The 22,643-nt window shown below is 35.2% G+C and overlaps 1 protein-coding gene across 1 annotated transcript in view; it reads left to right on the forward strand.

Annotated features, from left to right (window-relative positions):
- The window catches only part of LOC150089481 (WD repeat-containing protein 47-like), a 279,929-nt gene extending 261,228 nt beyond the window's left edge, over positions 1–18,701 (forward strand). The window contains exons 9-10 of the mRNA XM_090390001.1: positions 2,514–2,732; positions 18,110–18,701. Of these exons, the coding sequence (XP_090246127.1) occupies positions 2,514–2,732; positions 18,110–18,255 (365 nt within the window). The 3' untranslated portion in view covers positions 18,256–18,701. The remainder of the gene's footprint in view (positions 1–2,513; positions 2,733–18,109) is intronic.
- The last annotated feature ends 3,942 nt before the right edge of the window (positions 18,702–22,643 follow it).

Here is a 22,643-nt window from a genome sequence, read left to right on the forward strand (position 1 = left end):
TGGAGGCAAATTGCTGCTATGGATAAAGGGGTGGTTGAGGGGGGGGGGGAAGACAGAGAGTGGTAATCAATGGACACTGCTCATCGTGGACTAATGTTATTAGTGGAGTACCTCAGGGTTCAGTATTGGGTCCATTATTGTTTTCTGTATTTATAAATGATATTGATGATGGTATATCAAGCTTAATGTCCAAGTTTGCAGACGATACGAAGGTTGGCAGGGTTGTCAAGGACACTACTGACACTATGCTACTGCAACAGGATCTGGAAAGGTTGAGCAGATGGGCTGAGAGGCGGCAAATGAAGTTTAACATTGACAAATGTAAAGTACTACATATGGGAAACAGCAATCCCAGAGCAACGTATCAACTCTGTGGTACTACACTGACAGTGGTAGAGAATGAAAGGGACCTGGGGGTGGTTGTGCAGGCAGATATGAAGTTTTCTGAGCAGTGCAGACGGGCTGCAAGAGTAGCTCATGGTGTATTGTCGATGATATATAGGAATTTTTCTAGCAGGGATAAGGAGGTGATTATTCCCTTGTATAAGGCAATGGTCAGGCCACACCTAGAGTACTGTATACAGGTCTGGAGGCTTCATTTGAAGAAGGATGTAGAGATGCTGGAACGGGTACAGAGAAGGGCAACAAGATTGGTGAATGGAACAAAGGGGTGCTCTTACGAAGAAAGGCTTAAGTTTTGCAAATTACAGTGTCTGGAGACTAGGCACCAGCGAGGTGATCTGATAGAGGTGTATAAAGCCTTGAATGGTTTGAGCATGCTCAGTGCTGATAGGATTCTTCCTCTTGCTCAGAATAATCACCTGAGAGGGCATAAATTCAAATTGAGGAAAGACAGATGTAGGATAGACGTGAGGAAATTTGCCTTTAGCCAGCGAGTGGTTGGTTGGTTGAACAGACTTCCATCCCTTGTTGTGGAGGTTGATAGCCTGAATAAGTTTAAGGCTCAGCTGGACAGGTATTTCGAACGAACAGAGGGGTGAAGTGCAAGTGGTTATTTTTTATTTATTTATTTTTATTTATTATTATTTTTTTTTTTGGCTGATGCTGCATAAGCTTGCTTTCTTGCATCAAATGCCTCTACTAATGCTAATGCTCATAGTTTTATCTTACAAGATAATGGTTTGTCTGCATTTTAAATATTATATTCAGGTTTGGAAGCTGCATTTAAGAAAAGATATTTGGCTTCTTCTTGAAAAGGTCCAAAAATGCACAACTTGGTGAGAACAGCAAAAAGATGGCTGTATGAAGGGATACTTCAGAGATGTGGGGTACAGAGCTTAGAAACTAAGTATCTCATTTTTTTTTTTTTTTTTTACATTAAAATGAGATGCAAACATCAGAGGGCATAAATATAAACTACTGGGAAAACCAAATAGAGTGCACATCAAGAAATTTACATGTTTTTGTTCACTGGAATAAACTATTTTGTTGGATGGCTGAGGTTGACAGTCTGGAATTTAGAGAATAACCAGATCAGTACCCCTAGCAGTGAGAAGGCTATGATAAGAGGAATACATGTTGTACCCAATGTACTTTTTTTTTTCTTTGCTGATTCAGCAAAAGCTTAGTTTTCTTGCATATTTTGGCCTTACCAAGACTAATACTAAACTAATAACACTAATACTAAACTAAACTAGTACAATTTCTGAATATTCTGAAATTGTACAAAATAAAGTATTACAAATTTATATACTCACTCAATTTTCAAACATGCTTAGATTGTCTATTACCTCATGATTTATTTAAATAAATCTATAAATTAACTTGATAACTTAAAACTGGAGGATATCCTTTCCCTCATATGCTCAGTTTGTGACAGTCTAGAAGAAATCTATGTTACCGACCTCTTTCTATCCTCTCCGCTACAGACATATGTAGTTCTCGAAAGTAGTGCAATCTGTTTCAGCACAGAAAAATCACTCTCGTTGTGATGTACAGTTTTGTATGCTAAAATCCTAAATTAAAATAATATGTAATGTATATTTTTGAAAAACAATCCCTTTTTTTAAAAAAGACTATCAGAGACCACTTAATTTTATTTTAGCATCCTAGAAGTTACTAATATCAGAGATGGTGGATCCACCCAGCAAAATTAATCGAATTATCATCATTCTGTAATTATTTCTAATATAGATTATTCTACTGTAGTAATGGCCTAAGAATATTGTGACACTTAGATGCAACTAAATTAAATCTAGAATGTGTGTTTTTACTTTACCAAGAGGTTCATGTTTCTGAGTTTAGTTTTAATTTCAGTTTTGATTTTTACAATTCCACCCACAGTTGCTAATGTCCTACATAGTCATTTAAGTGAAATTTCCTCAAAATAAAATATAAAAAGTGTAATCACCAGAAATATCTGTTATGTATCAAATAAATATGGTAGTGCTATAAATAATACTGACTAAATATTTCAGCAATAACTAATTATTTCCTGATTCTATTATATCTGTACTATTCTTGGTGTCATCTTTTTCCTTATTTCATTTTAGGAAGTCCAGCAGAATCAGTTTCTGTGGACCCTTCGGGACGCCTGTTAGTTTCTGGCCATGAGGATGCTTCATGCATGTTATATGATATAAAAGGTAGCCGCATCATTCAGTTTTTCCGTCCTCATACTGCTGATGTCCGTACAGCAAGATTCTCACCAAGAGCATATTATCTGCTTACTGGTTCTTACGATAACAAACTTATTTTGACTGATTTACAAGGTGAGCATAATAGTTTGAGGAAACAGAAAAGTTAGTTGTTCTTGATGACTTTTTTTTTTTTAGCAGAAATTACTTTTAGTTCTGCTTATTGTATCTTGAAACTCATACATACATACATAGTAGAATTTTGTAAATCCTGCACTGGTTGAGACTTATGCTTTGCCATATTTCTGAAATCTAATATTGCATGTGCTGCTAGTAAAATAAACAGATCATCTACTACTATAGAAAGACTGTGCTATGTTGCAACAGCACGGCAAATTAACACTGTTACTATTGCAGTTATAGTGTCTTTCTTCAGGAAACTTTCCTGAGAATCACATTCAGAGCCTTGGGTTAAAAAAAAATGGATGCTGTATTTAATAGATTAAACACAATCAATCATAATAATAACTACTATAACTGTGTAAATACAACCATAAGACTCTTTGCTGTAGCATACCACAATAGTTTTCCAATCAGCCTTGTAAAGTGATGTAATTGGTTGCTAATTAAACTTGGCTGTGTGATTTCCTTAATCAGGAATGGCAGCGCCTGTTATTCAGCTCCTGTTTTGATATTAAAAACATTTTACTGGTGTTATTCCAAAAATTTTGTAACGAAAAACCGTTATGAAAATTTATTCCAGTTTAATTTATCTTCTACTGGACTAATTTTATGAAATTTTGCATGGAACTTCATCTTAGCTCTATACTAGAAGAAAAACTTTCAAACCTCTGAAAATTGCAGTAGTTTTTCCAGGATAGTGGAAAATATGAACATATGATCAAGGAAATTTTCTCACATAATAAACAGGATAATGTGGATGTAGAGCATATCGTTGGAAAACTAAGGAATTTAGAAACAGAAATATTAAGGTTCTAAGATACAAAAAACTTTCGGAAACTGGGAAATGCGTAATTCGAAAACGTATCTGGTTTCAAGTCACCCGGTGTTTTCAGACTAAATGTAATTTCTTTCTTTACAATTAAAGGCTAAAAAGAATTCTGCACATTTATGAAAACATTCTTCAACTTGGACATGTAATCAGATCTTTTGATAAATACTACACGTAATGGAACAACTATAGATGGTGTATTTAGTCATGAACTAAAATCTTTTCAATGTAAAAATTATATATCCTACTTTCTTTCAGTAACTAATATGTACAGGCAGTTCTTGCTTTATGAGTTCTCACTTTACGAGTTCCTGAGTTTACGGTTTTTTTTAATTTTTTTTCAAGTATCAACAAAATCAAAAATATGAACATTAATTGCAAAAAATGAATGTTAAACATTCATAAATACCGCATTTCAAACCACGAGCGTAGCTGTACAATACAGTGTACCCCGCTTTACGATATTAATCTGTTACCATCATATCGCAAAAACATCGGAATGTAAACCCAATAACACATTGTTTTTTTGGTAATTCATTCCACGACCTCAGAAGTTCAAATTTTCGCTATATAACTCCCTAAAAGGTCGTTTTTATAGTGTAAATTGTATTAGTTACCAATTCACATCATTAAACGCACTACACTTTCATCGTTATCATTACACCAATTTTGAACGGCTTTGTGATATTTTTCTAAAGCACATTTCTGGAAGTCACAACCATAAAACAATAAAAGCAATTTGCACTTTTCGGTTTATTGGGCTTTTCTGTTACTGCAAGAAATTATAAACAGGTGGTAAACTGTATGTTATTGCATTTGCGAAAATACAGATAGCTGGAATTGTGTGGTTTTTTACGTTATTATGGTGAAATGTGTTTGCCCTTTACTGAAATCTTCAATCGTATAAAAAATAAATTTTCAGAACCTTCTCTTCATTTCTTTTTTTTTTTTTTTAAGCTTTGTAAACGTGTTACTCCGTGCAAATCGTGTTAGTTGCAATTTGTGCGTTCTGTTAAAAAATGCTTATGCATGCTATTGAAATTTATAAAGAAAAGAGAAGATAATCTTGGAAATAAACGCCTCTTGAAGCATTTATAAAAAGATGACTCCTTGTGCAACAAACCAACGAGTGTGCATTTAGTCCATGATGATGAAGAATAAACATTCTTTAACATTTGTAAGTCATAAATAATTTCTCTGTTATTATAATTTGCTTGATTTTAAAGGCTACGTTTTCATTTCTTTGGATAAATCAATCATTGTTTAAACAAAAACTAATTAGCTAACTAATTTCATTGTTGATGACGTAACCCCTATTTTTAACATTTACGTCTATGGGAAATAAATTCCCGCTTTACGAACGCACGCTAGGAACGAATTAACTCGTAAAGTTGAGAACTACCTGTAATTATTATTAATAAAATAAAAACAGTTATATTATTATCCATGAATTTTATTAATATCTGAAAATTAAAATGTTTTTATGCCTGCCGATGACTCATAAATGTAAAACACGTTAAATATGCTAGCAGCAAGACACATTATGTACCTTGTACAGAATTTTTTTTTTTTTTTTTAACTTAAAGCTTCTTAAAATATATTGAGAAGTGAACATATAACAAAGTTAGCAATGCAATTTGTGGTATCACATTCTAAAAAAAAAAAAGTTTATATAGCATACAATTTGAAAAACAGTAGCTGCTGATGTGTCAGAGTTAGATTTACACAGGAAACATGTAAGTTTAGCAAGCTAAAGCTAAATTTCCCATGATCATATAATATGATTACAGTAGACAAAACAACAGTATTTGAAGCAAAGAACTTTGGTGAATTTATTTTATTATTTCCGTCTATTTTATTTATTATTAACCCTGAAACAGTGCACATGTGCTAAATTTAAAAAAAAAAAAATGTAAATTGAATTGTTATCACAGTTGATGTAAATATGAATTTTAATTTTCCTTTAGTATATTTTTGACTTTGATCTGCAGCCTGTATTTTGAAAGTACATCCATAAAAAAAATCATATCCGAGTATTAAGCATTTTGCATATGCTTATACTCTGGTTCACGTAACAATAGGCTTAAAGCATTTGTTGAGCATTTGTTTGTAGTAAAAATTAACATCTAACATCGTGGGTCAGAAAAATTACTTCTAGAAGGACATCCATGTCCAACATTATTTTATTTTTGGTATTCTGATTTTGTACCTTTTATATCCTTGTTTCAGTTTGAAGTATGCTAGTTAGATTATAATTTTCCAGCAGATAACATAATTTGGATTACAAGTTTTTGGTCAATATTGGTTGATCGATTGTTGTTTTAGGGTGGTTAGTGTACTTTACATTCTGTGCAGCTAACTGTGTAAATGGAATTCTTATTTTAATTTTTATAAGTCCTCTTGCCATTTTTTTAGTGTAGTTTAACTAGCACAGCTTGGCATGCCAATACAACAGTTACTAGTGGATCACCATGACATAAAATTTCAATTCCACATATGGTAATCATTGTTGTCCATAATATTAAAAAATAAAACAGTAAACCTTAATAATTATATCAGCATACATTTTTAGTTTTATCTGCAGATTTATTTGCGATGTCATTTACATATATTATAAACTTGATTACAGAAATTCAATCAGGCACAGAAAAATGGTGAAAGCAAATAAGGCTGGCTCTCAAATTCTTAAAATTTTTTTTAAAAATATGTACATTGTTTAAAAGTATTTTTTAAAACGCTTTGTAGGTTGAAAAACTTATTATTATGACTAAGGCGCATTTAGGGCTAGAGCCTCAAGCTGCGAACAAATTTAGACTATGTATATAAAGTGCTTAGCATCATAATACACAGCCATTTCTGAATAAACAGAAAATTTTTAAGGTGGCATCGTTTTAGGTTATATCTCATATTGTGAATGCCTTCACAACGAGTTGCCATGATATTGCACTACTTCGAATAAGTAACGCTTCACCTAAGGAGAAGACTAGTGTTACTTATTCTCAGATAGGTACCACCACCCAGACAGCACTGTTTCAGGGCTATTTGGCCCTTCGTCAGTGAGTGGGTAGGTACCCAAGTGATGCAATGATGGCAAAAACAGTTATGAAGTATAACTCCACAATATGAGAGATGCCTGATGGTGTATGATGTATTTTGACTAAGGCGCATTTAGGGCTAGAGCCTCAAGCTGCGAACAAATTTAGACTATGTATATAAAGTGCTTAGCATCATAATACACAGCCATTTCTGAATAAACAGAAAATTTTTAAGGTGGCATCGTTTTAGGTTATATCTCATATTGTGAATGCCTTCACAACGAGTTGCCATGATATTGCACTACTTTGAATAAGTAACGCTTCACCTAAGGAGAAGACTAGTGTTACTTATTCTCAGATAGGTACCACCACCCAGACAGCACTGTTTCAGGGCTATTTGGCCCTTCGTCAGTGAGTGGGTAGGTACCCAAGTGATGCAATGATGGCAAAAACAGTTATGAAGTATAACTCCACAATATGAGAGATGCCTGATGGTGTATGATGTATTTTGACTAAGGCGCATTTAGGGCTAGAGCCTCAAGCTGCGAACATATTGTGGAGTTATACTTCATAACTGTTTTTGCCATCATTGCATCACTTGGGTACCCACCCACTCACTGACGAAGGGCCAAATAGCCCTGAAACAGTGCTGTCTGGGTGGTGGTACCTATCTGAGAATAAGTAACACTAGTCTTCTCCTTAGGTGAAGCGTTACTTATTCAAAGTAGTGCAATATCATGGCAACTCGTTGTGAAGGCATTCACAATATGAGATATAACCTAAAACGATGCCACCTTAAAAATTTTCTGTTTATTCAGAAATGGCTGTGTATTATGATGCTAAGCACTTTATATACATAGTCAAAACTTATTATTATAAGATTTTATTTTAGTTTTATTCTTATTTTAAAACTTTTAAAGTTATATTTTTGCCATACTTAGAAGATATTCCACAGGATATTTATGTTTGTATTTATATTCTTATGAATTCTACTAGCTGTTGTGATTTTTAATCCTGGTTTAATGTTAATTTATAAAAATAATAATTAAAACATGTATTATTTCATCTTATATACACTATAAAACTGTGAAGACAATGAATACATTAAGAAGTGTCCAATTTTAAATTATTTATTGCCTTTATTCCAAGCATTTCTAATAGTATCATGATGGATTCATATGTGCCAACTAGTGGATCAATTTTTAATAAAATTTCCAAAACATATCAGATTTTAGAATGCTTGATTTATGAGATTTTACTACAATTTCTCCTCTTAACACAGCATAGGCAAATATTGGAGAGGGGGTGACGTATACAATATTTATTTAACTTTAGAAATTGCCTCTCTACCAATATACAAAACTACAGTTATATTAAGTTGTTTATACTACAGCAGGACCACCACCAGGTTAGTAGAGTTTACAATAAATTATCAATACAAGCATTAATTGTATTTAGCAGTCAGAGGCTTGAACCCTGTCCACTCATAGAGCACGGGCTACTGCACTCTCGCCCCTGACTATTCGACTGCATCAGGCATGTAGACTAAAAACCTTTCTAAAAAATTATATACCATATTTTATGGCATATAAGACACACTTTTTTTCCAAAAAATGCCTTAAAAAATCACCCTGCATCCTACATGCGGAAGTGAGCTCTCCTTCATCAGTGTCGGGGCAAGAGGGCAGGTTGTATTTCAGTCAATATTTTCGTTTCTGAAGGGTAACAGAACACCCTAGGGTACTTTTGGACTTGCAGAGTTGTTTGGAATCAGTTCCAAGAAGTTTCGAAAGCCAGGGAACACAGGAAAAGCCTTAAAAGGAATCTTAAAGATTCTTCTCCAGGTTTCTCAATAGTTGGCCGATCCTTTAAAAGGTGACATGACTGGTGGGCCAGTTAGTTCTGTGCAGGCTTTTGTGATGTTGAGTGTGTCTCTGTGTACGGTACTGCACTTTAATCGTGTGTGAAGTGACTATAATCATGACAGTGAATTGTAATCTTTGTGGGTGACTGATAAAATAAAGAACAGTGTTAATTGTATACCAGTTGTTATACCAGTTATATCAGAACCCAGTTTTGTAACAATATTGTTTAATCTTGGCATTTAACATTATTTTAAAGTATTTTATCCTCAGAAAATGGCTGCAAGAGAAAAGAGGTTGAGTTACACTATCGTATATAATCTAAACATAATAGATCACGCTAAAAAACATGGTAACACAGCTGCAGAAAGATGTTTTGGGCCACCACCTACGAAAAAAAAGATACACATTTGGCAAAAGCAAGAAAAAGAACTTTGAGCTTCTAAAAAAAAAGTAAACATAACCTTTTGGCCAGAACTTGAAGAAGATGTAAAAAAGTGGGTAGTAGGTGAAAGGAATTTAGGAAGAAGTGTTTCTACCAAAATGCATAAGACCCAGATATTAGCAGAAGGACAAGGAATTCTGAATTTTTCTGGAACAGAAGGTTGGTGGTACTGATTCATGCAAAGGCATGGTTTATCAATGTGTACAAAATTTACCAGCAGATTACGAAGAAAAAAAATTCTGGAATTCTTAAATTTTTAATAAAGGCACGAAAACTAACTTCTTTTGAACTTGGCCAAATAGGAAATATGGATGAGGTTCCATTAACGCCATCCGCTAACATCATTTTGATTCACCATCCAACAAAACTGTGAATATGAAAGGGTCAAATGGTGTCAATAAAAATTACCGGGCATGAGAAAGCACATTACACAGTACTTTTGGCCTGCTGTGCTGATGGCACATAACTACCACCATTTTTAATATTTAAAAGAAAAACTTCACCTAAGGAAAAAATTCCAGAAGGTGTATTTGTTCATGTTCAATCCAAAAGGATGGATGGATGAATCTGGAATGAATTTATGGCTCCAAAAAAATATGGGCAAGGCATCCTGTGGTCTCTTAAGCAAACCATCTCTTCTCATTTGGGACCAATTCAGAGCCCATAGAATTAGTCATTAAAAAGAGGATAAGGGAATTGAATACACAGGTAGTTGTCGTTCCTTGTGGACTGACAAACCAATTGCAGCCTTTGGATGTGTCCGTAAACAAGCCATTTATGCAAAATACGAGAGAACAGTGAAACAAATGTATGGAAGAACCCAATCATGACATTAACACCCACAAGAAGAATGAAGAGGCCCACCACTGTACAGGTGTGTGAATGAGTTAAGGAATCTTCGAGTAATATACGTGGTAAAATAATTATAAAGTCTTTCAAGAAGACTGGTATTAGTAATGCCCTTGATGGCACTGAAGACACTGCATTATTTGAAGAGAGTGATACCAACATTAGCAAGGAAGAGTTTTTGGGATTTGAAGATGACGATTTTTTTTTTTTGTTTTCAAAATGACTGAACTTTTCCTTTGCAGAACACTAATGTTTTTTACCATTCCCTCACTGTCTTTTTATTCTTTTTCAATTCTAGTGGTAGTTTGCTTCATATAAAATGTTTTCTAATGTAGCTAAGATTCTTTTATTTCTCTTTTAAATTTCAGTATTGGTGAATTAATAATAATAATTAAATAATGTATTATTATACAGTATTAGTATTTTTATTGCTGTTCTGATCACATGTTTAAGAAGCTTTTTTGTACTATACACATTAGAATAAATATTAAATGCTTAAATACACTAAAACTTTTTTTTTCTTAATTTTTCTTTCTAAAAGGGCATGCATCCTATAAGCCCATGCATCTTATATGCCATCAAATATTGTACTTCGTTCTGTTAAGTTTTTATCATCGTTTATGGTACTCAAAAATGATCATTTTAGTCATTCCTCAAAAGTAAGATATAATCAAATGCATTTTACTATATGAGGATAATCCTTTCTGAACTCTCTATTTTTTTAGAATTAAGTATGGCTAAGCACTGTCTGCTTTGGTCATAGTATGCCACTTCATGTGGGACTAGAATGTGATCTTTACATGTTCGATATCTGAAAGTGTTTTACCTGCCTACGTTTATGAATTTTATCCTAAAGTTTACAAAAAACATGTGACCAGCACTTCAAATCCATCAAATTTATTTACTATGCTCCTAGCATTAGTGTACATGCAAGTATACATGCACCTGTTCTTACCCTTAGCACACAGCCTATGTATTTTCTTTTTCCAAGGTGCCCCATAGCAGGCCTTGAAATCCTCTGTACCTTGCTTTCCAGACCGCTACATGTTCCAACAGAAGCAGTGCAAGAATCACTTTCGTTAAAAATTTACTTACAGGTGCACCCTTCCAAAATTACGGCAAGGAGAAGAGGAAGAAGGCAGTGAATGACATGCCTAACCCGCTATGGTTAGCATTAGTTAGGGTGTTTATCCCCCCCCTTCTGCTGTTTTAAAATCAGGAACTTGTTTTCCTATTTTAAAACAGCGCAAAGTGTGGGGAGATAAACATCCTAAGACTAAGGCAATCTGGAGGATGTGTGCATAAATAAATTTCAGCCTCACTTTCACTTCTGCCTGTAGCTATTGTTAATCTATTAGTCTGTATAATCCCCCCCCCCCGAAAGAGTACACATCAATACTGTCACTGTGCCAGTTACTTGAGTTTCACGTTCCACAATGACTGTCTTATTGTTTGGTACTGTATTAGTTAAACTGATATTATGGGAAACACTGCAAATTTGCTTCCCTTCACTGAATTAGTTGATATGATTTTAATTTATGGTGAGGTTCAATAAGAATTCCTTAGCTTCTGTTTGAAGATGCACTGAAAATTTTTCATGAGTACCAAATCATAAAACATTTGCTGCTGTGAAGAGACAGCTTATAGAAACAGGTAGGCTGTAACCATTACAATTAAATGCAGGTAGAAGGAGATTTTGACAACCTGCAAATACTTCATGCTCTTCATGTATCACATGCCACAAGTACCAGAAAGTTGCATTACAATTAAATGCAGGTAGAAGGAGATTTTGACAACCTGCAAATACTTCATGCTCTTCATGTATCACATGCCACAAGTACCAGAAAGTTGCTTGGTCATGTAAATGTTTCATCATCTGCTTCACAAGTACACCTGTGTAAAATTGTTGTCACAAGATATGAATACACAAAAACTTTTATCAATGGTTCATTTTGCAATGTACACAGATTATCAATTCCTAAGCTATGCATATTCCTCAACTTGATCTGAGAACTATATAACAAGTCACTGTATTGCAATTAAATTAGCATGGGGTAACATTTCACTGAGTGTGGAAAAATTTCCAAAATAATCATGGGATACACTTTGTATGATCCAATTTCTACATAAAGTTTGTTACGTTTATATATGTATATGCATTTTTTTATTGTTTTAGAAAGGAATAATATGGTACAAGAAAGAGCAGGTTTATGTTAAGGAGAGGCAATCAGTGAAGCCCTTGTAATTTCGAAAAACGGAAGAAAATATGTTTATTTCTGGTTGTTGCGGGGGCACCCTCTGTAGAGAGTAGGTAATAGGGGGCGACATAAAAGGGGAAAGGAAATAAGAACTTTGAGAATAAACCACACTGTACATAGTAAACACGAAGATTATAACCGTTGGGACAAATGGTACCATCTGAGGACTTCAAGCAAGGAAAGTAGTAGGTAGCATATGAAAATAGTGGAAATAAGATGAAAGAAACTGAACAATTTCAGATCATAACAAAACATGCGAAAACCCCTACTATGCTATCAGAGAGTGGAAATCTTTTAGATGGAGAGGTCTCCATTGGGGAATCTTTGTTCTAGATTTGCCATTTGGTGCATTGAAAATGACAGATAAAAGGGGCTGCTGATGAGTGTTGCCCATCGGGGTGGCAAAAATGAAAACAACTGGAAAACCTTTTCCATGGGAAAAGGGTCCTGGAAAGAGAGGGTAATGTGCAAATTGAGAAAATAGTCCTAGCAAATGAAAGGAAAAAATTAAATAAACACGTAAATCCCACAGTTTTAATACTATTTTGCTATTTGTTCTCGTGCTATCGGCTACATCAGATGAAATGGTTTCATTAAACATGCCAAAAATGGAATCTGTTACAAAACTTCATATGGAATCATGGATTGCCAACCGTGGAAAATATTTTACTGTGGATAGCAATATTTTGTTTGTGAAAAGAATGTTCCATTCAAGGAAAAATGCCAGAACAACCAACATGTGAAAACAACATTGCACATTATGGCCAAGCAAAAGAAAAACAAGGAAAAAATTTTCAGAGCAGTCACTTTTAACCAAGCCATGTACTTCATCAAAAGAAGAAAAAAGTGATTTTCAAAGGATTTATGTCTCGCCCTGATAAGCAGCATCCCTTTCAATAAGTTAAACAGTCAGGTCTTCACACAATTTTTGAAAAAATATTGTATAAATCAAGATTCCAGACGAATCTACCTTGAGAAAGAATTAACTTATCGCTATTTATGACAACATTATTTATGAAATTTGTCAAGATATTAGAGAAAACTACATTTGGATGACAGTTGATGAAACAATGGACATTTGTGGCCACTATATTTCACATTTTATATGTGGAAAATTTGATGCAGAACCACCGTGTCTGTATTTACTTGCTTGTAATACCCTCAAAAAAGTGAATTACTCTACAGTAGCAAGATTTTTTAATGATTCTTTGCAGTTATTATGGCCAGAATCAAGCCATAGTGAAAGAGTCTGCATTTTTGGTAGTGACTTTTTTGTGTATGGTAAAAGCCAGTTCTGCCTTACAAATATTCTATCCAAATCTGATCCATGTTACTTGTTCAGAGGCAGGGGCATGCAGAGGCAATTCAGTAGAATTTGTGTGAAATTAGCAAATTTCTATTATTTCTATTATAAAAAAGATTTTGTCAAAGGAGCCTTTGAGAATAGCAACTTACCTACTCTTCCTCTCCTACTTGTTCCCGATCTCACAAGATGGGGAATGTGGTTACAAGCGGCATCATTTCATGCTAAAAATTTTTATTCTATAAAAGAATTTATTGATTCCTTGGATAGTATGCATTCAGCGGCTATTTGTAGTGCTAAGGGAATGCTTTCTTTGGCTAGAAAACGTTTATTGTTGATCCAGACCCATTTCAGCTGGTTACCTAGTTATGTAGCCGAACTTGAAACGTGGGGACTTACTGTGAGCAGTACAATTGGAGAGATGGAAAAAGTTGAATTGCAAATTTCAGCCATCCCTGGATGGATGCATAGGAAAAGAAGTCAGAAGAAAATACAAAATTTTAGAAAAAAAAACTCAGGATTTCACACTTTAAGGAAAACAGATGAATTTGTAAACGAGGAAAGGAATTAACTTCCATTTCAAGTAGAGGCTGTGAAACTCACATTTTTAAATACAGTCCACTCACTTCTGTAGAAGTGAAAAGATCATTCTCTGTATATAAAATTATCTTGGACGATAAACGCCACAAATTTACAGTAGATCACTTTGAGAAATATATTACTGTGTATTTAAAGACTAAATACTCAAGGCATAATTCCATATGGGTTTAAATTAACTATATAATATCAGTGTAGATACACCTTAGTTAACCCATAAAATTAAACTGCGTATATAGTGTAAATGCATAGTTTTAATTATATCTCGTATTGTGGCTACCTTCACAACAGGATACCAGGTTTTGCACTACTTCGAATAAGTAATGCTTCTCTAATAGAGAAGACTACTGTTACTTATTCTCAGTGGACACCACCACCCAGACGGCACCGTTTCAAAACTTGCTGGCCTTTCATTGGTGGGTAGGTGGGTACCCTAGTAATGCAAACACACTACCACAGTTGCAAAGTTAATTCCACAATATGAGAGATGCCAAATGGTGAACAGAATGATACTGTATTTAAAGACTAAATGCACAAGGCATAATTCCATATGGGAGGGTGGGCAGGTACCCCACGGTTACTTATTCAAAGTAGTGCAATACTTGGTATCTTGTTATGAAGGTAGCCACAATATGAGATATAATTAAAACTATGCCTTTACACTACATACATAGTTTAACTTTATGGGTTAACTATGGTGTATCTACACCGATATTATATAGTTAATTTAAACCCATATGGAATTAGGCCTTGTACCCCGACATCACTGTTTTCCATCGAGTCACCTTCAATATGATTATGCATGCACAAAACTGTACAGATGCACAAGGACAGCATCTCTTATAACTTTTCCAGCATCTCTTATAACTGTGTACATTCGGAGAGAATAAATAAAATTACTTTTGATTGAGTTTATCTCATTTTACTCCAGTCTAGATTTCTCTAATTATTTTGCCAGTAACTGGGGCTGGCATTTTACGTGAAACACCTGTGGGAAGGGTCTGCAAACTTTTTTTGATTTTTGAAGGGGTCTATAAGCTTTTTTTTTTTTTTTTTTTTTTGAAGGGGTCCATAGGTCCCAGTAGTTTGGAAACCACTGCCTTAGTACATCCTAATCTGATGGTTATGAACCAACACAATAAAATGGGCAAGGTACTATCATGAAACCACATGTTTTAACACACTCAGATTAACACTTCTGTAATTTAAGGCAGGATCTGACCAAGATTTTTAAAAGGATTTAGCATTAGCATTAGAAGAGGCATATGATGCTGCATAAGCAAGCTATTGCAGCATCATATGCATAAGCTTATGCAGCATCAGCCAAAAAAAAAAAACCCTCCCATTTCACCCCTCCATTCGTTCCAAATGCCTGTCCAGCTCAGCCTTAAATTTATTTAGGCTATCAATTTCCACAACAAAAGATGAAAGTCTGTTCCTGCAATCAACTACCCGCTAGCTAAAGGCAAATTTACACACATCTATTCGACAGCTGTCTTTCCTCAATTTGAAACTGCGCCATCTCAGGTTCTTAATCTGAGCAAGAGGAAGAATCCCATCAGCATTCAGCTTGCTCAACCCATTCAAGGCCTTATACACCTCAATCAGATCACCTCGCAAGTGCCTACTATCCAGATGCTACAATTTGCAGAACTTAAGCCTTTCTTGGTAAGAGAACCCCTTTGTTCCCCTCACCATTCTTGTTGCCCTTCTTTGTACTCGTTCTAGCAACTCTACATCCTTCCTAAACTGAGGCCTCCAGACCTGTACACAGTACTCTATGTGTGGCCTGACCATTGCCTTGTATAACGGGATAATCACCTCCCTGTCCCTGTTGGCAAAATTCCTATATATCATTGACAAGACTCCATGACCTGCCCTGGAAGCCCATCTGCACTGCTCAGTAAACTTCATATTTGACTGTACAATTATCCCCAGATCTTTTTCACTTTCCACTTCCCTGAGTGTAGTACCACACAGTTGGTACGTTTCTCTTTGGTTATTGCTACCCATATGCAGTACTTTGCATTTTTCAATGTTAAACTTCAATTGCCACTTCTCAGCCCATTTACCAACTTATCTAGATCCAGTTGGAGTAGCATACTGTCATTAACAACCCTGCCAACCTTTGTATCATCTGCAAACTTGGACATTAAACCGGATATACCTTTATCAATATCATTGGTAAATATACAAAACAACAATGGGCCCAACACCGAACCCTGGGGAACTCCACTAACATTTGTCCACAAAGAGCATTGATTACCACTCTCTGTCGTCTCCCACTCAACCATCCCTTTATCCATTGTAGCAACTTACCCTTAGTGCCATACCTCTCCAATTTGTACAGCAGTCTTTCATATGCAACAGCATCAAAAGCTTTCCTGAAATCCAAGTATATGATATCAAAATTATTTTTGGCATTCAGTTCCTTTGTGACCACATCATAGTATCCAATCAAATTGGTCAGACAAGAACTCCCTTTTAACAAACCCATGCTGTGTCTTAACTATTACTGCAGTCTTGTCTAGATGATCCTGCAATGCTTCTTTATTCAGTGATTCCATTATTTTCTCTGGAACACAAGTTAAACTAACAGGTTTATAGTTACTTCTGTCACCTTTTGAATCCCCCTTTGTGAATTGGTGATACATTTGCACACCTCCAGTCCATGGGGACCTCCCGAGTCCAAGGAAGCTCTCATAATTATGGCTAAAGGTTTGCTTACTTCCTTTGCGTATATATATTATATATAGTATAACTGGATAGATCCCGTCCACCCCAGGTGCCTTCATTATGTTTAACTTCAGCAATTTCTCTTCCACTTTGCTCTCAGTTATTACAAAATCGCTTAGCTCCCTGTTGGAGTTTGATAAACTTCTGGCACTCCCCTCATTGAGTAACTCCTCATGTGTGAATATAGATGCAAAATACTCATTCAGTTTATCAGCTACCTGAGCATGATCATCAATAGTCAACCCATCTATGTTAAGTGGTCCAATCTGATTCATCCCTTTCCTTCTAGAGTTTATATAAGTAAAGAACTCTTTGCTGCTTTTCTTTGCTTCCTTTGCCAAAAATTTCTCATAATCTGCCTTTGCCTGCCTAACTTCCTTTGTGACCTGATTACAGACTAATTTATATCTGCCATAGGCTTCTGTGTCACCTGATACTTTATATGCATTGCATACATTTTTCTTCTCTGCCACTAGCCTCATTAATTCATCTGACATCCATTTAGGCCTAAACCTTAAACAGTATTTCTTAGTTGGAATGAAAAGCCTAGTAGCCTCCAAAAGTAAGTCCCTGAAGGCTTCCTATTTAGAATTCAATGTTATTTAGAATTCAGTGTTGGTAACATCATCAGTTGATCCCACTGTTCAGAATTTAAAAGCTGTCTGAGACCCCTGTAGTTGCCTTTATGAAAGCAAAAGCCCTTCCCTTTAGCCTTGATGGTAGTTACATCTTTAAGTAATTCCCACATCAGTACATTGTGATCACTGTTACCCAGTGGTTCCTTTATTTGAAAATTCCTAATGCATGAATAATCACTGCTGATAATCAGATCAAGAGTATTACTTCCTCTGGTTGCCTCTCAAACGTATTGCTGTAGAAAACAGTCATCCAATAAATCCACAAAAGTCTTGCTAGTGTGAGAGTGACCAACTCAAGTTCCAGTGAATATCTGGAAAGTTAAAAGCCCCCATTATAAGACATTCTGATTTACTGGCCCACTCTATTTCTCTACACAATTGCTTATTATACTCATTAGGCCTATAACACACACCTACTCTTCATTTTTCCTTTCCCAGTGCTTATGTCACACCAATATCAGTTGGATGCACAAATTCACAAATTCCAAATTGAAGAACTCCTCAAGTGTGAATATAGATGCAAAATATTGATTCAGTTTTATAAAATTTATAAAATTTGGCAGTTGGAATTTGTGATTTTATAGGATTATTTTATAAAATTTAGCAAATTTATAAAATTTATTAATGATTTCATTCAGTTATATCAAGTTCAAGTTGCAAACCCAGTACTTTAATTTTTTGTACTGTTTTCTTATTAAAATTAATTTGATATCATGTATAATGTTTGATACCTTACAAATATTAATTTTCATACATAAGTCTATTTTCCATTATTAGGTGACTTAACTCAGCCTCTCCCAAGTGTTGTTGTAGCAGAACATTCAGACAAAGTTATTCAAGGTCGATGGCATCCTCAAGACTTCACTTTCCTTTCTACAAGTGCTGATAAAACTGCAACTCTTTGGGCTCTTCCATCTAATTAAACCTTCAAATTATGTAGTTCTCAGTATTATACAACTTGCTTTTTTATGTAATCTAGTACTGAAGCTTTTTTTACCACTAATCATTCCATCACTAATACTGTAAAATGGCTAAGCTGAATAAATGCTATGTGAACATTTTAAAACTATAATAGCAATGACAGGATATCAAAAAAAAGCTAAAGAAACAAAAGCAGTTATTTAATTATTTTGTTTTATGTCAACACATATTTTGCCAAGTCATGCCACATCCACCAAAGTGGTATTTATACTATTTTGTTTATATCACTATCTTAATATTACTCACCTGTTATCTGACCATCTCTAGGTAGAATTGTTTCTCTCATTTGCATCATTCATTTTTTGTTCTTCATATGCATAATATCTATTTGCTGTTATCTGGATGCTGTGCAACTTACTGAGATTTATTTTGTCAATGTCATTTTTGCTTTAAATGATCAGTCTATGATCACAAATTCAAATATACAAAATACTTGGTATTCACATTTTAATATTTAATATTAGGCTAAAGCTTGTTGAAGTTCTAGTGGTTTAATGCATAAGCAATCAAATTTTATATATAGTATATAGACAAAATATTGCTAATGTATAAAAAACTATATTTTAATACAAAATACCAAATATGTCTACAGTTCTTATCGTTCATGATATATTTTTGAGGTGAATCTTCTATTGCAGAATGTACATATTTATATTAAAGAATAGTTGAAATATTATTATCCAATATTGTTATGTGAAGTTCAATACTGATGTACTCTAAGTTGTATGTAAACCAATACTTAAAATTCTAATAAATAATTTTTGCAGTATTTCCTGATTAATATTGTTAACACTACACAAGACAGTTATTGTACACATTGCATTACATATCAAGTACATTAGCAAATACAGGCACTCCCCACCTTACGAATACTAGACTTACATAAATTCGATTTTATGTAAGTTTTTGCCAGCCAGTGCAAATTGAAAAAAAATATGGAAACTTATTTTGCATCCTGCAGGAATAAATGGAGGTATTGTGAAAATATGTTAATATGAACCCAATAACACTTTTTTTTTTTTTTTTTGGTAATTTTTTCCAAGACCTCAGAAGTTGAAATTTCACGTAGCCGGGCCAGCTACGCAGTCCAGCTGGAGAATGCACTACACTTTCATCGTTATCATATGTTCCATTACAGAACACCTCTGTGATGTTTTTTAAAGCACATTTCCAGAGGTCGTGACCATAAAACAGTAAAAACAATTTTCCAGTTTATTGGGCTTTTCTTTTAGTGCAATCTAATATAAATGGGTAGTAAACTCAATCTTATTGCATTTGCGATAATACTGATAACTGGAATTGTGAGAGTTTTTACTTTATTACGGTGAAATATGTTTCCCTTTCACTGAAATCTTCAATTGTGTAAAATACATAAGTAAATCTTCAGAATCTTCTCTTCATTTCTATTTACTTATTACAATGATAAAGGGAAAGCGACCAGTGGAAAGTGCAAGTGGCTCTTGATAAATCTCCTTTGGCTTAGTGTGTTCCATGGATGGTTTTTGGGGTGTATCAGCCTCAGGATGCTCGATCCGTAGTTCTGGAAAAGGTTTACGATCCATTACTTTAGTAAGTCTATCTACATGAACCAGCTGTTTATCTCTGGGCCTGTAAATTTGCTGAATTTGATTATTTATGGGGGGGGATGCTTGAGCTATCACTCTATAAGGTCCAGTACTTTGACGTGCCAGCTTACATGTTTGACCTGGTCTAACTCTTGGTGTATACAGGTATACAACACGGCCTACCCTAATTTGTTTATCCACAGCTTTTGTGGAACGGTAATGTTCTTGACTTTCTGCGGCTTCTTGGAGATGTTGTTGAACTATATCGTATGTACGTTGCATTCTTGCTACCATTTGTTCGGAGTAATGTTCTAAACAAGCGTATGTTGGCAGAATTTGAGATGTCCAAATATGTTGAGGTAGGATCAAATCTCGGCCATATAACAAATAATTAGACGTTTCCTGTGTAGATGAGTGAACAGCAGAATGATAAGCTGCAACAGCTAGTGGTACACAAATATGCCAGTCTGACTGTGGTGTTGACCACATGTGACAGTATTGCTGCCAGTGTCTTATTTAGACGTTCCACTTTGGCATTACATTGTTGATGGAATGCAGTTGTTTGAAGCTTGAAGCTTCTTAATTCCAAGACGTTCATAAATGTTCTTCATTAGCTGACTGCAAAAATTACTACCCCGGTCTGTTAATAGTACTTGTGGAATTCCATGTCTTGCCACAACCAAATTGATAAATGCAGTTTCAACCTCTTCAGCTTTTTGTATTTTCAAGGGTATCACTTCTGCATATCTTGTGAAGCAATCCACCACTACTACTAGAGGATATTTATCCCCATCTAAACTGGTGGGTAATGGCCCAAGTATGTCCATACTCACTCTGTACCAAGGTGTCGACTCAGCAGAAACTCGCATCAGGTTTGCCTTTGCTTTCGTATTATATCCCCTTCTCTGCAAACATGAAGCACAGGTGTCCAAATAATTTTTGATGTCACATATTCACCCAAAAGAAACCTTTCCGAATTCTTTGTAACATCTTGTCAAATGCCAGATGACTACTCTGAGGGAGATCGTGACATGCACTCATAATTTCAGATTTTAGTGCATGTGGCACAACTAATTGTTCTAGAGGTCCTCTAGTAGATCTTGCATCAGGAAGAGTGTAATGGTATAGTATTCCATCATTCAAATAGTATGAATCTGGAATCTTCACTGAAGATTGAGTATTATCTTCCAGTTGTGTGATTAAAGGATTTAATTTTCTATCTTCCCTCTGTAGTGATCTCATCAGATCTTTAGTGGCATTTTTCGTCATCAATAATGCTTCTAGGGTGATTTCAGTTGATAATGCTGCAACTGTCTTTGTGACATTTCTCCTGCGTGACTTAGGCTTAGGCTCCTCCTCTAGTACTGGTTGAGATAAGAAATCTGCATTTGAGTGTAGACGACCTGGCCAGTACTCTACTGAAAAATCGTAACCTTGCAGCATCAAATTCCATCGAGTCAATCGTGGCGTTGGGTTCTTTAACTGAAGTAGATACTTCAATGCTGCGTTGTCTGATATTATGACAAACTTCCTTGCATATAAGTAAGCTCTGAACTGTGATATCGAATACACAACAGCCAAGCTCTCTTTTTCCACAGTGCTATATGACTTCTCAGCTTGTTTCAGCAATCTGCTTGTATACACACAATTGGCTGCCTGGAGCCATCTTGTGATTGCTGTTCCAAAATTGCATAATCTGATGCGTCCATACTCAAATAGAAAATCTGAGAGAAGTCTGGATAAATTAATAGCGGTTCTGATATCAATGCTGTTTTCAGTTTTTCAAATACTGACTGTGTCGCTTCATTCCAAACAAAAGGAGTATCTTTCTTCGTGAGATTGGTTAACGGACAAGATATTTCTGCATAGTCCTTAATAAATTTTCTGTAAAACCCAGTCATTCCTAAGAATCTTCTCACCTGCTTAACTGTCCTAGGGCCAAGCAATTTTTAATGGCCGCCACATTCTCAGGATCCGGAAGAATTCCATCTGAACTGACTATGTCCAAGATAAGTTATCTCCTGCTTCAGAAATTCGCATTTGGATGTCTTGAGCTTAAGATCGTATTGTCTCAAGCGTCAGAGGACAGTCTCTAATCTTGACATGTGGGTTTTAAGGTTGGCGCTCGCAATGATTATATCATCTAGGTAGCAAAGGATGGATTCTTTTCTTAGGTCTTGAAGGACAATAGACATGGCCCTCACGAACATTGTGGGACTAATTTTTGAGCCGAATATTGCAATCTTCTGAATTCATACAAGGCTTGGCTGGTTGTACAAGCTGTTTTGTGTCTGTCCGCAGGGTGGACAGGAATCTGCCAGAATCCGGACTGAAGGTCCAAAGTGGAATAATAATGAGCTTTCCCCAGCATGTCCAAAATTTCAGTTATCTGAGGTATTGGAAAGTTATCTGCCACAGTTTTGGCGTTAAGCTTACGGAAGTCAACACAAAAACGTAGCGAGCCATTCTGTTTCTTAACCATTACAATGGGAGCTGAATAAGGTGAGAAACTAGGTGCAATTATATTAGCGTCCAAAAGTTCACTGATCTGATCTTCCACCTGAAATCTTAAGGCATGGGGAGTGCGATAAGCCATTTGCTTGATCGGGACACTTGATTCCAATTTTATTCTATGTTGCACTTCGGTGGATCGACCCAATTGGCCAGGTGATTTAGCAAAAACATCTTTGTACTTATCTAATAGCTTAACCAGTTCTTGACGTTCATTAACAGTCAAATGTTCCAGATCGAAATCTTCGATTGTC

Source organism: Mastigoproctus giganteus, chromosome 2 (assembly GCF_048544385.1).
Source record: "Mastigoproctus giganteus isolate SK-2022 chromosome 2, ASM4854438v1, whole genome shotgun sequence".
NCBI lineage: Eukaryota > Metazoa > Arthropoda > Arachnida > Uropygi > Thelyphonidae > Mastigoproctus > Mastigoproctus giganteus.